The following is a 17,316-nucleotide window of genomic DNA, read 5'->3' on the forward strand; positions in this document are numbered from 1 at the left end:
GCCCAAACAGATAGCCCCGCCCCAAACTCACTCCATTGGCTGAGCCTGTTACTGTGTGCGGCTGGTTCAGGATTCTAAAACAAAATGTTTTGATAACACTACAGAAACAATTATTTAATATTTTATTGCCCACCCACTTATTGCGCGCGCAGACACCAGGGAAAACTTGAACCTCAAACCAGCAGCTGATTCCTGTGGATACTGGATAGCATCATGTCGAGAAGACACTGTGCTCTACAATGTGAAGGTAAAGCCAGTTTTTTTACACTGCCCAAGGACGAACATGTGAAGAATCAGTGGTTAAAATTCATCTTTACCATGATATCGGTAAACTTTTGCTGTGTTCCCTTTATTTCACTGACGATTGCTTCTCAAATCTCGGAGTTCAATACAGGATTCACAAATCGCTCGCTCTTGAAAGATGGTGTTCAAAATACTTAGTTTTGAGTTTTATATTGTGTAGGTCTCCTGCTAACTGGCTAACTCACGTTATTACTGTCTTACTGAAATATTTCTGCTAATTAGTTGTGGGCCACTATTGCCCATGTCTATTAATGCAGATTGTCTGTTGTTCTCATTACTTTAAGGAAAGATTACGCATTGAGCAAGATTTATTTTACCAACGTTTATGTTACATCAGTCGTTCACGCTAGAGCTGGACTAACGTATACTGTACATTGCATACATGCACTGTTATTGATAGTTTCCACGTGTTCATCGCAATATATTAGAAAAATACTCGGTAAATAAATTATTACAAGTAAAATAATCGGTTTGTTGATGGACATGTACTTGTTCATGCTGATGTTGAGGAATTACAGTTGCAACATCTCATAATGTACCTCAAACTGAATAGTGTATCACTGAGAAACGTCCTGCTCGAGTCGTCCTTGCAACTGAGGTTCAGGTTCAATAACTAGTTCTTCCAGTGTTTCATCATCGGACTCGCGCTCGGATTGATATGGTCAAATCGACGTCATTGTTCATTACTGTGTTTAGTTCACGGTGTAGGAAGCCTCAGGACAAGCAGAGATGACGTTTTTATGGCAATGGGCGTTTTTGTTTTCGACGCGCGCGCTGTACGCAGTAAACCAATCACAACAGACTGAGCTGTCTGGCCAACCAGAGTAGAGTAGCTCACGGAAAAGCGGGATTTAGAGAGGTTGATTCATATCATCTCACTAGTTGTTTGAGAATTATTGAAAATGTGGTGATGTGCAAATGTATATTATGTATAATGTATATAACAGTTTTTTGACCTTTGATAAATGTAAACCTGTTGTAGGAGACTCCAAAACAACATTAGGAAACTTTAAAATAGCATAATAGGGGCACTTTAACTTAAGAAATCCTCATATAAATGCACATGAAGTGGTGTAAGAGTATTTTAACAAAAAAAATTATAAATTGAGGGGAAAGAATGAACAAAACGTAACACGGAATCCATTGCCAGAATAAATCTCCTCAAAATTACTGAACATTACACTTTTTTTTGTGCCATTCAAAAAAGAGATAAGGTCATATATTCCATCCGCTTCAATCATTGTGTTTAATACGACATTTCCTTTTTCCATCAGTTCTGTGTTAGTGATTTCCTTCATCAGGAAGAATTTGTAAGCAGCACAGTTGCAATGTTCTGGTAAGAACGCAGCTGGGACAGCTGTTGGAAATGTGCGCACACACACAGAGCGCCAAATCCTCTAGGGAAGGACTGTATTGGTACACAACCTCTAACAAGCCCTTTCCTCAACTGCTCTTTCGCTCTTTTTCACACACACACTTTAAAAACTCAATTTTGCTGCCCAGCAACAAAAAAGAAAAAGAAAAAAGCAGTCTGTCCCCATCACGCCCATGTGGTCACCTTAAAACCAGCTGACATGCACCATCCCACTGCAAAGGAGAGAGAGAATGCCTCATCACGTCTCTCTCGGTGAACAAGCACCTCAAGAGCCAAACCCTGTATAACCATCTTCTGCTGCTCCGCGAGTCTCTCTGGACTCATCTGGAAGGGCTGATGCAAGTCGAGGGAAACATGGTGCGGCCCCTAATAGACAGAGGAGGATATCACACACTGCTTTCAGGCAGTGCTGCTGTCAAATCACATGGATTGACAAGACAATGAACAATAAAAAAAATTTAAGATTCAACAAGACAATGCAAATGTTTCACTGATCAGAAAAAACTAAAGTTCTGATGCCACAAGGGCTTTCATGATACCAATATTTCAGTGGCCGATACCAATATCATGATGTTACGATATTAATTTCAATACCACAACAAAAAACGTCTCCGGTTACTCATGTAGCATGGATCACAAATATAATATAAATATAAATGTCTTTACTTTCAAATAAATACCATTATGTTATGCTATTTTAAACGTTCTATTTCTAAAGAATTGTATTTAAAGTTATTTTAAACTTTCTTTCTAAAGAATACAAAAAAACTAAACAAAACAAAAAAAGTATCATGGTTTCCACAAAAATATTAAGCAGCAAAACTGTTTTTAACAATGATGACAACAAATGTTTCTTGACCACCAAATCAGTATATTAGAATGATTTCTTAAGGATCATGTGACTGAAGACTGCAGTAATGATACTGAAAATTCAGCTTTGCCAAAGGAATAAATTACATTCTAAAATATATTCAAATGTTATTTTAAATTGAAAGAAATATTTCACAACATTACAGTTTTTACTGTATTTATCAAATAAAGCATGAGAGACTTCTTAAAAAAAAAAATGCTGTATATTAAAAGGAGTAACTGTTTCTTCCAAATACTTAAGCATTATTGACAATTTGTTCTAAATAATTCTAAAAAGTGTAAAGTACAGTGAGGGGTTCTCTCTTTTTCTTGTCTATCTTGTTGTATGTTTAAAAACAAATGGCAGCAGGGCTTGTAAACCACGTTTACCCTCAAATGCACAAATTCGATATTCTGACATCCATTTCTTAAAAATAAATTAATAAATTAATAAAAAAAGACTGCCATTTGGACCAAAAAGTGCATTATTCACATGCACTGCCAAAACAACAACAAAAATTTAAAAATTTAACATTTTTGACATCCTTTGACAGACTTTTGACATCCCTTGACGCAAATAATGGAGCGGTTTTGTGTTGATGTTTTTGTGTGTTTGATAGGATGTGGGAGTGTGTATGTGTGAGCAGAGAAGGCTCATTTCCTTTGTAATTCCCTGCATGTTTTATTAGCCTGTCAGCTGCACTGTCCTCTCTTTTTACACATTACTCCTCCTCTCACTCCTTCCTTCTTTCAATTAGTACCTCTGTTCTTCTTTATGCATTTCTCTCCTTCTCCATTTTTGTCTCTCCCTCTCTTTCTCTCTGTCGCCCACACAGTTCTTTACACAAACACATTTGTGATAACACACCTCATTCCCCCAGCAACACTTCTACTGAAGCCCACAAGGGAGAGAAAAAAAAAAAAAAAGAACAAAAGAGCACTTCTGTGACTTTGTGCCCTGCTTGAACAAACTAGCTGCGGCCAAATACTCTGTCCTGCTGTGATTATACAAGTACATACTTAAAGTTAAGGGTAGATAAATCTCTTTAAGGGTTAAGAGTAGATACATCTCTTTAATGAATTGATTAGGATCGTGTGCGGATGTTTAACACAAAAATGAAAATTGCCATCATTTGTTCACGCTCCTGTCATTCCAGACTTACTTTCTTCTGTTGAACATTAAAGAAGACATTTTACAAAATGTTCAAGGTGCTCTTTTCCATTCAATGAAAGTGATTTGGGACTGGGGACAGTAGGAGGCTGTTCTTCAGTTTTTCCCTCAGAGCCTCGTTTTCTTTTGTGTAAAATTAAACATGACTAAGGTCTATTGACTGTGAACTCACTGTGTTAAAGCTGAGGGCTATCACATTAGCTGAGGTCAAGGAAGATGTCCCCACCATGCCCGCATAGCCCTGTCAATTCAATTTCACTTGCGCGCACACTTCCTTTATCGCCGAGACACTCCGTTTGAGCTGGTGGAATTTGTCATAACTATTCAGGTGGGCTGTCAGTTTCACTCTGCATAGTTTAGTCATGAACAAAAAGCATCCATCTTCATTTCCTGATGTTGCATTTCTGTTGATTTCTTCAAGTCATTCAGTATTCTGAAGGGAAATATGTCTGTCAGTTAAAGTGTAATCGACCTGCTAGTGTGCTCAGAGGCTGAAGCAATGAAAGTGCATATTAAATTCATGGTTGCATGAATATCTTTTCAGCTGGAGGCTGAATGTGTGTTTGGTTTTGGTCAATTATCTTGTTTTATTTTGCGTTTAATTTGCGTGTTAATTTTGACCTGATTTGGACATTAAGTTTAATATAGACTATTAACGTGCAAATATAAACTTGTGTAAAAGACTGTTTGTTGTGCATGTTGACGGATCCAGGAACCCAAAAAATTCTGCACCCATCCTAACAGACGTAAAGTTAAAAATCAACTCACACAATGGCAGCTTGGTGCCGTTCTTTTGGGTCATTGCTTGGATTCAAGGAAACTAGGACAAAATTAAACATTGCAGCATACACAAATATGGTCTGCCCTCGCCACGGGTCACAGGTAAATATTCCCGGCTGCGGCCCTGCGTTCTGCTGAATGTTTCATAGTTAATTCTGCACACACAACAAACCTCAAATCGCTAAACATACAAAAATGCACAAGCTGACATTCGGTCCCAACCAAGTGATCGAACCTCATTCTAACGTGCAAAAATTCTGTCACTCCAGAATATAGGCAAATCTGCTATACAACTGTTCACAGAAAAATAACGCCATCCCTGAAAGTGATTATTTACTAATGAAAGAGCTGCAATATAATTCTACCCCTCAGAGATGTTCAAACTTAAAAGATAGTACATACTGAAGGGCAGCACATAGTGTGCGTTTAAAGAAAGCTCCAGAGATTTCCACGGAATAACAGCATATTTCGCACCCTTTTCATCTATTTAATATGTTTGCTTATCTAATATAACATGCAGTTTTTTCCCCCAGGGAAAGCAGAGGGAAAAAACAAAAACAATGCAAATAATAAATTGTAAAAAATATGTAACTGTGCAAAGTACAGAAAGCTAAAAGTATAAATATTTTAAAAAACAAAAACTAATAAAAATGACAAAAGCGCATAGCTAAATTACAACTTAAACTGAAAAATATGTAAATAAAATCTCATACAAAATGTAATAGATGTGTACAAATGCTTAGCAGACAAAAAACACTGCTTAGCAGAAACTGCCAAAATTAGGCAGATTCTATTATAGACAAGTTGCATTACATTCCCATACAATCATCCTCAAAAAATTTTAATATGCTAAGTAAAAAAATAAAACGTTTTATGCGATAAATTAATGGCTACTGAAACTTGCAAATCAAACACTCAAATAACAAAGAATCATCCTTATGCTGTATTTCCTATTAAGAATGTGTCATGTTATTATTACAGGGTTCACACAGATACTGTAAAAAGAAATTCCAGGACTTTCAAGGACTTTTTAAGCACTACTTTTTTGGTTTTCAAGGACTACAATCAGAAATCCCACTTATCGAACAATATGTTTAGGATTTTTTTAACTCAAATTACAGATATGTGGTATCCAAAATACAACATATTTAATAGTATATATTAAATACAAAGTTTATAACGGCTATTATTGCTCAAAAAAAGTATTTTATATTATAATGTTGGTGTACTTTGCACCGAGAAAAGGTCTGATGGGGGTTTATCAGATGGACTGCAGTGTTAATTTTGCGTGAAAAGATTGTATCCGTGGATTGTATTCATATATATTGTATTTAAATAAGTAAAGCACTTTTCAAGTACCTCTTCGTAAATATGGCTGTTTTCAAGAGTTTTCCAGGACTTCAATAAAAAATTCAAGCCCTTTAAGCACCTTGTACGAACCCTGTTATTACGCTATGTTTTGCACATAGCTGGACCTTGGCAGTTCATGATGGTCAAGAATAACATTGATTTTTGTATTTTAAAGGACATTTTGGTTTTGTATGATAAATTTGGTACTGAGCAACAGTCAGGTTACATTCGCACATTATACTGGAATAATTATAGCGTTGTTACTTGTAAATAGAACCTTTTTTTTGTGTGCAAATTTGCTTTCGTTAATATAAATAAAGCTAAAAAAAAAAAAATGTTAAGTTAGTTGCCAAGGCAACATCTCTAATATTTAAGTTGATGTATTAAATTGACTAAAATTAACTGATAAATAAATAAATAAATAAATACTAAATAGAAACAAAAAATTTAATAAATAAAATACATTTAAAATAATAAATAAAATAATCATATAAATAACACTACTGGAATACACTGGTTCACACGTTCTGTACTGGAATACACTGCATGGTTCACACGTTCTGTGCAAAAAAAAAAAAAAAAAAAAAAAAAAAAAAAATTACATCATAAGTCCAGTTCCAATGCAGCGTAACACGCAGAGCTCTAGGGCTGGTGGTTGAAAGCAGGGGGCTGAAGTGATGCATTGCTGCTGGGGTGGAAGAAGCTCAAACCTCTGCTGCCAGTTATTTCCACGCTTAGCCCAGCAGAGACCAACCCGCGCTCCGCCGGCTCAGGAAATCAAGTTGAGCAGGAATATGAAAGCGATTTCATTAATTATTGCAACCTTGCATTAGTGTTGTAGTGACAAACAAAAACAAGTATGATTCATAGCACAATGCATAAACGATGTCACATTTATTAAGAACGTATTACTGCGATTTAACAATGCGGGAACAATTAAATTCACATCCATAACACGGTGCGACTCGTGAACCAAGGACAAAAGCATCCGGAGAGTAATTATAGTGAAACGTGACATAGCAGCGGCCTTGTCCTCAAGCTCTGTTCATCGGTGTCCTTCTGCTGTGTGTAGGGAACACAAATACATGCACACCCACACGCATATACACTCCTAAGCACACTAAAAATGCACAGAATGGGTTATGTATTACACGGGCAACTTTTTTCGGCAACCCAGTTCATCTACAGGTGTTGCCATGACAACCAATCATTTATCCTTCAGATCCCCGGCTCGTGCCCATGGTGAGGAATCGTCATAACAACGCCGCGAGAGACACTCCAAAAATCACAGCTCATTCTGATACCAACACCAAGGCATTAAAACACACAAAATAAGCTTTTTTGTACAGGAGGAGACATTCCCAACATATCACAATCCAGCACATTCTTGCCATTTGACCGTTTTCCCTGCACCCACTAACACTCCTACACGCAAAACACACGCTCACAGCTGGGACATTACTCATGTTACTTCTGACTAACCACTGACGCCCATGTCCGCGTTCACTATATGGGCGAATGCAAGCGACATGCATATCAATACCCATTAACATACTCACACTGGGCATATTGGTCACTACGGCAACCGCTAACAGGGAGTCTTGCAGCCAAGTGACGATAATTCTCGATTTCCAAATGATTTTCATCCCTCTGTTCTGATGTTCTCACACTTATCTCTCAGTTAGCTCACAGTGCTGTTCTTCTGCTAAACCTGCTCCAGATGCAAGAGCTCTTTCATAGAGTGAAGCAATAAGTCATTAGAAGCAATGGCATGTCCCACATGCATTCAGGCTGCCCTAGATAGAACAGGCCTCTGTCACTTGACGAAGCGTGCGCTACTACAGGAGTCAGAGAGTGCACTGTGGAGGAGGAGAAATGGAGATTAAATGAAAGCGTGAACACAGACCTGTCTTTGTTGGAGGAGTCTCCTTCTGTCCTGTGGATCCAGTGGAAGAAAGAGTGAGAGACAGAGACAGACAAACATGGAGACAACAAAGAAAGTGGAAGTGTCAGTAATGTTATATTGTTGAACATGTACAGTAAGGAATACATACACAACAATGGAGCAAATGCGAATTGATCTTGTGCAGGGAAATGATTTTGAATGATCACAAATATCAATGATTTTCTCAAAAGATCTACTTGAAATCCTGACTGACTACAGTTCCAATCATGGATAGAAGGGCTGGGAATCAACAGTTTTGTGAAAAGATAAAATCAAAATATATAAATAAACTTGCTGTGAGACTAATATCAATGCATTATTGTATCAACGATCACCATATTTTGATCTCCACTTGACTTCTTTCCCACTTTATCAATGGGAATCCAAGGCTAGAAAACTCACATTTCTTGGGCTCTTAAACAGAGTACTAAACGGACAGGTTTACAGTGTCAATCACAGCCAATCAGAACATATTTGAAGTTTACAGTTATGTGGAGCAGGACTTTGAACAAATGAGATTTCACTGTGGGCTGAGCGAATTCAATTCAATTCACATTTATTTGTATAACGCATTTTTACTATACATATAGTTTCAAAGCATCAGAAAATGCATGTTTCTACATTACAATTTAGAATGATCTGTTATCAGAGGTTATCAGAGCTACCCAGTACAACACCACAGAAAAAGAAACCACGTTTTTAACCTTATAAATATGCAAATAAGAACAATTATGCAGGGCAGAGGTCTTTCCTGCTCCTGGGTAGGGAATTTAGCTCCAACCTTAATCAAACACATATAAAGTAGCTAATTAAGCTCCCAGGATTGCTGTAAAAATCACATGCAGGTGTGCTAAAGCAGTTGAAAATAAACTTTGCAGGACAGTGGGTCTCCAGGAGCAGAGGACCTCTGATGCAGGGTTTACAAATGTGCTGTGTTTATGTTAAAGGGTTAGTTCACTCAAAAATGTAAATTCTGTCATTACTCACTCACCCTCATGTCGTTCCAAACCCGTAAGACCTTGGTTCATCTTCAGAACCCAAATCAAGATATTTTTGATGAAATCCGAGAGCTTCTGACCCTCCATAGACAGCATCATTATTACCACTTTCAAGGTGGTATCAGCTTGTCAGTGGAGTGCGGCTGATCAGTAGTAAATACTGCTCCATCTGAACGCCAGAGGGCACTCTCACGCAAACACGCTAAATATGCCTCAAACTCACAGTGCTTTCAGACGGAGCAGCGTTTACAGAGCCGTACATAACTGACAAGCTGCGCATAACAAATCGCATCCTTTGCGATTTCAAAATCGCAATAAGCCAAATCGATTTAAGTGCGATTACATGTAAATTGCGATTAATCGTTGCAGCCCTACTTAGGAGTAAACAAAGCGCAGCACTTCCAGGTTCTACGGCTCATTATTGGCTGTCGCAGTTCACATGAGCACCATTGCGTGTGATGCGGACGCAGAAGCTGCCCAATAATGAGCTGGCATTCTGACGTAAAACCTGGAGGTGCTGCACTGTGCTTACTACGTGAACAACGTAGCAGACTGACATGGAAGAGAAGAGATTGTTGTATAAAGTCATTCTTTTTGGAGGGGTTTTGCACACAAAAATATTCTCGTCACATTAAGGTTGAACCACTGTAGTCACATGGACTATTTTAACAATGTATTTACTACCTTTCTGGGCCTTGAAAGTGGTAATAACGATGCAGTCTATGGAGGGACAGAAAGCTCTCAGATTTCATAAAAAATATATATATTCATTTGTGTTCCGAAGATGAACGAAGGTCATGCGGGTTTAGAACGACATGAGGGTGAGTAGTTAATAACGGAATTTTCATTTTTGGGAGAACTAACCCTTTAAGAATGACTCTGGGTTAATAATATTAAAAAGGTCACATGACATCTTCTGTTATGCCACCAGGTGGACTGACAAAACACTGCTTTTCGTCACCCTCTCCATTTACACTAACTATAAAATTAGAGTAAAATGAATTACTACTTTGATTAGGAGAAAAACTCATAAAAAACAACAACTATCCCACAAAGCATGCAGGTGTCAGGTTTGACTGCCCCGAAAGCTTCTCCATAGACATTCAATTATATCATAATTTTATAAACTCTATCAGTCAGTCCTCCAACATTACTCAAAGACTCACATCTACGACAGTAATTGCCACCTTCAATAGACAAATGTAATTAACACCGACCATGCTAATTATTCTGAGAAACAATCCCACCTCAACAGCTCACCCACAGCAGTAGTTACACTTGTTCATTAGCCGAAAGCATTACACCAGAGAAAGAGAAAGATTGTGATCACCCAAGTTGGGTGATTTGGATCCGCTGACGGGATAAGGGCGTGAAAAAAAAAGGGACAAGAAACATGGATATAAACCGAAATAGAGCTCACATGAAAAGACGATGCTGTAAACGACCCTTGTGGGTGAAAAGAGAAAAGGCGACCCTAAAGAAAATGGCATGCTGGTGTGCCATCTGCTCAACACCAAGGGAGGGCTGGTGAGGGTGTGAACAAGAGATTGGGAAATTTGGCAATAAAGTAAAAGAAAAATGGATGGATATATGCTGTTCATTCAAAATCAGTCAAATGATGGCTAACTGTCATAAAAGTCTGTAAAACGCCAAAATCAGTAAAGCAAGCCATCTGCACTCATATGTCATGTGACTTTCCATTGTTTCAGGTAAAGATGATGCAAAGCTAAAGCTAGCAGCACTAAAGCCGCTCAGGTGTAAAGTAAACACATTGCCACATCGACCAGATGCTGTTTACGAGACGGCTAGTGAGTTCATGCATTTATCATGCGAATCATCTGATACAGGAGATGACACCAAGGCAGAGGAGTTAAATCTACTTTTATCTTCATTTTATTAATTTTTTTTAATAAAAAAAAACTATGGGAGCTGATAGTTTCTAAATGTGTTTATCTAATATTTTTCACAAGACAAGCTTTTTCCTGCCTTCAAAGGCTTACTTAACACAAGCAAAGATCAAGTGTTTTGAATCAGAATGAGACTCAGGGTGACACTGAATCTCATGAATGAACAAAGTAATTGTGAACAAACTGAGCAACCAAAAACGTATTGTTGGTAATAATTAGGAGATGACGAGCACATAAAGCTTTGTGATGTGTAGCAGTAAAAATGCTCCTTCCCGCACCCAAAACAAGGCATCTGTGGATGAGAGTCAGAAGCAAGGACTGTCCTGTATCACTTCACAGATAATAATGAGTGGAGGGAGAATTTTAGACTGACAACAGTCACTTATGACACTATATTCAAAAATAACAACAGCTTGTTCTGTGTCATACGTCATTACGCCATTACGCCATTTCTACGCCATTGCACATAGAGTTTTCCATTGTCCGTTTCAATCCGATCAAGTGTTTATACGTCCTATCAAACTGATTAGAAAAGGTGTAAACCACCCCTTACAATCCAAATAAAATTTCAATCAGATTTGGCCAATTTATTTCGATTGATACTTACATGTGACTTTTATTCCGAATTTCCGACTGTACTACTAGTCCGATTCCAAGCGGATTATTAGGGTCCATATAAACGCAGCTAGTGAAACTCCTAATATTACTTATAAATAATGTTAACGTTCTATTAAAACAAGAAGACAGTGCATTTATTATTTATCGCAAACAATATCCTAAAGATTCATGGATTTACAGTTTGTCATATAGAAGACTCTCGCAGATTTAGTCTCACCAAATAGTGACTAAAATCAGTGAACACTTTTTTTTTTTTGGTGAACAGATGTAAAAGATTAGAGTCACTAGTACAGTATGAATAAAAATCACCACCCCTAACAAATACTACAGTTTAAGCATGATTACTATGCAAGAAGAAATGAAGTGCACTATCTGCCCTCAAGGAAGAAAGAAATAAGTCTCAGATGATAAGGAAAGCACTCAATTTATCAGAGGGCATTCAGGTTTCTCTCCATTGGAATCAGCGCAAGAGAAACAAATAGCCTATAAGAGGTGTGAATATTGGAGAAACAAAACCTTGAAAGTCAGCAACACAAAAAGGGTGCAGTGAATTCTGTAGCCTATTTCGCTCTCTTTCTATGCTACTCTCTCCCACACAAGTTGATCCACAATCTGAATTTTAAATCACAACCTCTCCTACACAGTGGCCCGATCATACATACAAAACGAATCTCCACACCACACCAGCCACCAGCCTAAAAAACTACAGGAGATGCTGTACTGCAGTGCTCGACACTGAACCAATCCACTAACGTTAATCTGCACACTCTCAAGCACGAATCTGTATGCATCGCATGCTGTGATGAGGCCGGCTCAAGTGCACACTACAGTGATCAGAGGTGCAATGGAGAGGTCGATTCCTCAGCAATGCAGGGATGGAGACAAACAACCCAACTGTCAGCAGCACAAGGAGTGGCCGACTACACTTCTGTACCATCTCTCTCTGGATTTATATGGAGTCTATTGACACAGCAAACGCTGGGAATGATATTGACAGTCTCCAGGCTACTGACAGCTTTGCTCAATGTGGAAATCTGTTCAGGGACCATCCAACACTTTTTTTTTTAAAAACTGTATTTTAAGATAGCAACAGCATCAGTTTAAAGGGATAGCCGGAAAAAAAAAATGCATTTCATCCCAAACCAATAGGGTTGTGCACCATTCGCAAATGATTTTAGATTATTTTCTAAATTGCTAAAATCTTTGTTTACAGTAAAATACAGCTAAACTTCCTGGAACCTCCTTATTCTCCAGAAATCAAACTGGCATGGTCCAATGTGTTTCAATATCAAAAAAAGTTATGACATTTGTGACAGATTTAGAATGCTAATTCAATCTCAGGATCCCATGACATTAGCCTGTCACTCTGCCAATGGCCCAGCACAAGTCTGTCCAGATAAGAGTCTGCTGGCTTATGTAATGTTCAGGCTCGATGGCACAGCCAGCTGCCTGTCCGATGGCCTGGAAACAGTTCTATTGTGACAGACTGTTGCACTCAATTTCAGTTTTGAAAGATAGTCAGAGTGCAAACAGGAGAAATACCCTCTGAAAGGTGCTTTCTTAGTTCTGCACCAACATTACTAGTGTAATCTACAGGAAATGCATGTGTAGGTCAAATCTTCATCCAGTGTCAGTAAATATTACAGTCCACGCAGCAGTTTCCCTGTACTTGCTTTAAAGGATAGTTCAATCAAAAATTCAGTCATCATTTACACACTCATGATGTTCCAAACCTGTATGACTGCCTTTTTTTTCTCTACATGACACAAAAGATGATATTTTGAAGAATGTTTCAACCACATTGAAAGTCAATGGGGTCCATTTTCAAACATCATTCTTTGTGTCACACGAAGTTCTACAGGTTTGGAATGACATGAGGGTGTCATATTTAGTAATATTATCGGTTTGACTACACTGACGGATGAGAACCAAACTTGAAGTGAATTGAGCTGGACAGATGAGGAGGCTGTTATCTTCTGTAAAGCTGCTTTAAAACTGAATAAAAGTTGTTTCATTATTAATGAATTTTGCAATTTCGAGATGAGACTGTTATTGTACTGAATTGCATCAACACTGAACTGACTCGAGCTGAATAATTACTCTATTGTCTTCTGTAGAGCTGCTTATAACTCAATTAAACCCATATCATACTCGTTTCATACTTGATCAACTTTACAGTTATTGAACTGAACCGAATCAACCCTGAACTGACTTGAGCTAAAAAAAATTACACTACTGTCTTTTTAGATATACTTTACAGTAGAACTTGAACTCATCTGCATCAAGTTTGCATCAGTGATTGTTATTTTCCGTTTATTACTGTGATGCTGCTTTGAAAATCTGTATTGTATAAAGCGCTAGATAACTTGACAATGACAGAATGCATTTAATTTTGAGTGAACTATTCCTTTAAATATATTGATTACTATTAACTGTAGTCTATTTACAGTAGTTAACACTCGCACAACCAACATCTTAAACGGTTTTTGCATGCAAACACACGCTCTCTTGATTGACAGTTTTCCAAACAGCCAGCATGGAGGCTGTGGAGACTGTACTCTACAGTAGATCCTCAGCTATGCAGTAAAAGAGCCCTCAGGCCTGTACTTACTGTCTCTGCAGAGAGCTTCCCAAACTGGTAGCAGTGCCGTCTCGCTGCAGAGAGCTTCCCAAACTGGTAGCAGTGCCGTCTCGCTGCAGAGAGCTTCCCAAACTGGTAGCAGCGCAGTCTCGTTCTCGTCCCCGGTCTCGGTCCCTTTCTCTCTCCGTGGAATTGGGTCCAGCTGACAGGCTTTGGCCGAGCCTTGTGTGCGTGTTGGCATTGACACGGCGATCCCGTGGTGGTACGGGTGGAGGTGGGGGCGGGGGCGCCGGAGCCGGGACGGGTATTGGGATGGGCCCGCTGTTGAGGCTCAGATTGGCGTACACAGCGGTGGAGGATGCAGCATGGGACTTTGGTGGCAGGACAGGGTGGATGGGAGGTGGAGGTGGGGGTGGGCAGGGTTGTCGGTCCAGCCTCAGGTCTTTGTTCTCCTGGCTGAGTCGGTCCAGCTGCACTTCCAGTTCCTCGATGCGCCGCCGTTGAGTTTCCAGAAGCTTCTGTTGGCTCTCGATGATGTTATTGAGCTCCAGTAGGTACTCCACTGCCCGGTTAGGGCTCTCCGGGCTGCCCTGGCCTGCATCCATGCTGACAGTCACCGTCTGCCGGGACAAGCTTCTGGGATCACCCTGTAGGTGGAGGCTCTCCCCCCCACGTGGAGTGGGTGGGGGGGAGAGACGGAAATGTGTTGGAGTTAGAGTTGAGTAACCAGGGTAAAATAGTCAGTGGTTTTAATCTGAGATTCCCTCAAAGTTAGATTCAGCTTCAGAAGTCACAGTACTGAAAAGTGATTAGGGAATTCCATATTGAGAATTTGTATTCACATATAAGGGATGATGATGATAATGAGAGGATTTGTTCACTTGTTTACGATGGGTGCGAGCATGTGTTTGTGTAAGTGTGCATTGCTATTCTTCTGTGTCATTTTTCCACTGCCACCAAGGAATCATGGAATTGAGATCAAAGCCGGTTTGTGGAAATTCATTTCATCAGTCATTCAACTAGATTTACTCTCAATAGGTAATAAAAATGAGGAAAAAAGAGAGGGGAAAAAACTAATTCGGCAGTCACAGGACATTCCCAGCACCTCAAGTCCAAGGTAAGGATGCACCGCAAAAAGCCAAGTCAGCAAATATCCATTAAACAGGAAGGAAAGCCGATTTCCTTTTCGTCCATTTCTCTGATGCACGTCCTCTTCCGTTTCTCTTTGAAATGTGGAGTTGAAGCACTGCAGCTGTTTTCTGGCTGTGTATTCATGACTCATATTCCAGACTGATGTGTTTGGGAGACATTTTCGTCAGGAGTCATTCTATTCCAGAGGCGATCGAGATAGAAAGGTGTAGAGACAGAAGGAGAAAAAGAAAGAGAAAGAGAAAGAGAGAGAGAGAGAGAGAGAGAGAGAGAGAGAGAGAGAGAGACTAAAGTTCTTCTGATAAATCCACTGCAATACTAAATTGGCTTCTGGGAGGTGTGCGCATGTCTTTCAGAACAAACCAATTCCCCCTTCTCTCTTCTTTGCACCCTCATTACAATAATACAAGCCATTAATATTGCTTATCATTATACATTTATAAACATCACCTGGATTTCCCACGCATGATGTATTTCAACTCATTGCAAAGTCAGTTCAACAAAATATTTCGTTATTTCATAGCACAAACTATTCAATTTTCACCTTTATTCCATTTTTCTTGAACCCAAATCTCTCTTCAGTGTAAATCACATCTATCATTAATGTTTCATGTACGCATTTGTCGTTTACTCACGAGCGGTTTCACACTTATTGCCCAGACAGTCCTTGAAGACAATCGCGTCTCCAACGCGTACAGATGCGCGATAATCAGGCGATATGTAGAATGCGTCCCAAAACGATGATGTCAAAGTCGTTTAAATCTCCAAATTCGACGTTATGACTTTAAACCGAGCAGATGTTTATTGATATTCTGTCGCTGTAAGTGGCAACGCGGTCCTCCCGATCAACTGAAACAAAATCGAGAAGAAATACGATCCTTGCAGCAGGGTGTCCACTGCCTGTCGAGTTTTATGTCGCTTTGTATGATCAGCGCAAAGGCGCTCAGGTCCCGAAAGAGCTGAGACGCGCAATAAAGCGTCCGCGTGCTCGTCCACACAGTGTCAAGCCAATGCGCGCGAGATCATTAAATAACACCCATGCTGATGGAGCACAGCTGTCAATTTATGGAGACTGCGTTGCATGACAACTAATTAAATATCAAAAAACGGTTGTGTCTCCCTGAATGTGACATAATGTCAAGCCTAATTGATGCCACTGACTAAGGATATTCGCTAATGAATTAACTGCTCACATGTTGAACAGACGTGCATTCCTTCCTGATGCTCCCTGAACAGCCCCTGCACCTGCCGCCCCTCGCCGCCATTCGGTTTCACCGCAGTGTCCACATGTGTCTCGATCGCTAGTTTCGCAGCATGTCGATGAAGCTCAGCGCCTTTCGCCGTGGTAACGGATGATGCAGGGGTTAAAATCATTTGAGTGAGTCAGAGAGAATATATTATTTTTCTTTTCAATCGAGGCACTGACGTTGGTCCGAGCGTGTAACGCTAGAGGAACATGCCGGGGAAACTGTGTCCCCGTGGTCGGCCATTTTGGAACGCGGTAGCATTTAGTTCGACGGGAGAGTGGCTCCTTGAGCTGAGCCAAAATGAGTGCAGTTTCTCGCGCGCTCTTGCTCTCTTGCTCTCCCGCTCTCTCTCTTCTCTCTCCTCACTACTCAACCCGAAGGCTGTGTGGTGCAGAAAAAGCAAGCATAGATTTACACATGGGGACAATGTTTCTCATTCATTCAGTGCTGCCCAAATTTTAATTTCAGCCAGCAACAGGTAGCTATGGCATTAATGTAAAACCAGGCTTTGCCCGGCTGAATTTAAAATGTCATTGCCCAATATGAATATTTTCTTTAATATTTTCATTTCTACTGCAGCAAAAACCACGGACAAGTAGCTTTTGGCTTTTACAGCAGTTTTAGGACGTTTCATGTGCTGAATCACTCTCGTGCTCTCACTCTAGTCCTTTCAGCAACCCACATTAAAACCATCCATTTTTTTCTTACTTCCACCCACACGTCCTGCCCTCTCTTTCTCTCTCTCCGTGCCTTAGTCACAGCTGAACTGCGTGTGAGTGAAAGGGATGTGCTAAGCACATGCAGGAAAGGACAGACCACTAGTATGTTGTGGTTTACTTTATCATTAGAGCTTAATTTAACAGCAGTAGGAATGCAGTGATGCCACGTTCAGGGTAGAATTATGCTTCAATCAACAATTTTGCAATAGAATATACCGATACGATGCAGCACGCCATGCATAAGCTTGTGCTAGCCATGTTATACAGAGCATCTCAATCAGCTCCCTTAGTAGTCAGTGTACTATCAAGGGAGGCAGTCATTTC

At 39.7% G+C, this 17,316-nt stretch overlaps 1 protein-coding gene across 4 annotated transcripts in view; it reads right to left on the bottom strand.

Annotated features, from left to right (window-relative positions):
* The window catches only part of iqsec2a (IQ motif and Sec7 domain ArfGEF 2a), a 79,777-nt gene extending 63,041 nt beyond the window's left edge, over window positions 1-16,736 (bottom strand). The window contains exons 1-3 of one of the 4 annotated variants that reach the window (XM_082188183.1): window positions 16,220-16,736; window positions 13,908-15,204; window positions 7,735-7,764 (exon numbers count right to left, since the gene is read on the bottom strand). In XM_082188183.1, coding sequence (XP_082044309.1) covers window positions 7,735-7,764; window positions 13,908-14,482 — 605 coding nt within the window. In that variant the 5' untranslated portion in view covers window positions 14,483-15,204; window positions 16,220-16,736. Of the gene's footprint in view, window positions 1-7,734; window positions 7,765-13,907 lie in introns of all 4 variants that reach the window. The other 3 variants (XM_082188182.1, XM_082188187.1, XM_082188184.1) reach the window with 3 other exon arrangements.
* Window positions 16,737-17,316: the final 580 nt, after the last annotated feature.

The sequence above is a fragment of the Leuciscus leuciscus genome, assembly GCF_965113295.1.
Source record: "Leuciscus leuciscus genome assembly, chromosome: 13".
NCBI lineage: Eukaryota > Metazoa > Chordata > Actinopteri > Cypriniformes > Leuciscidae > Leuciscus > Leuciscus leuciscus.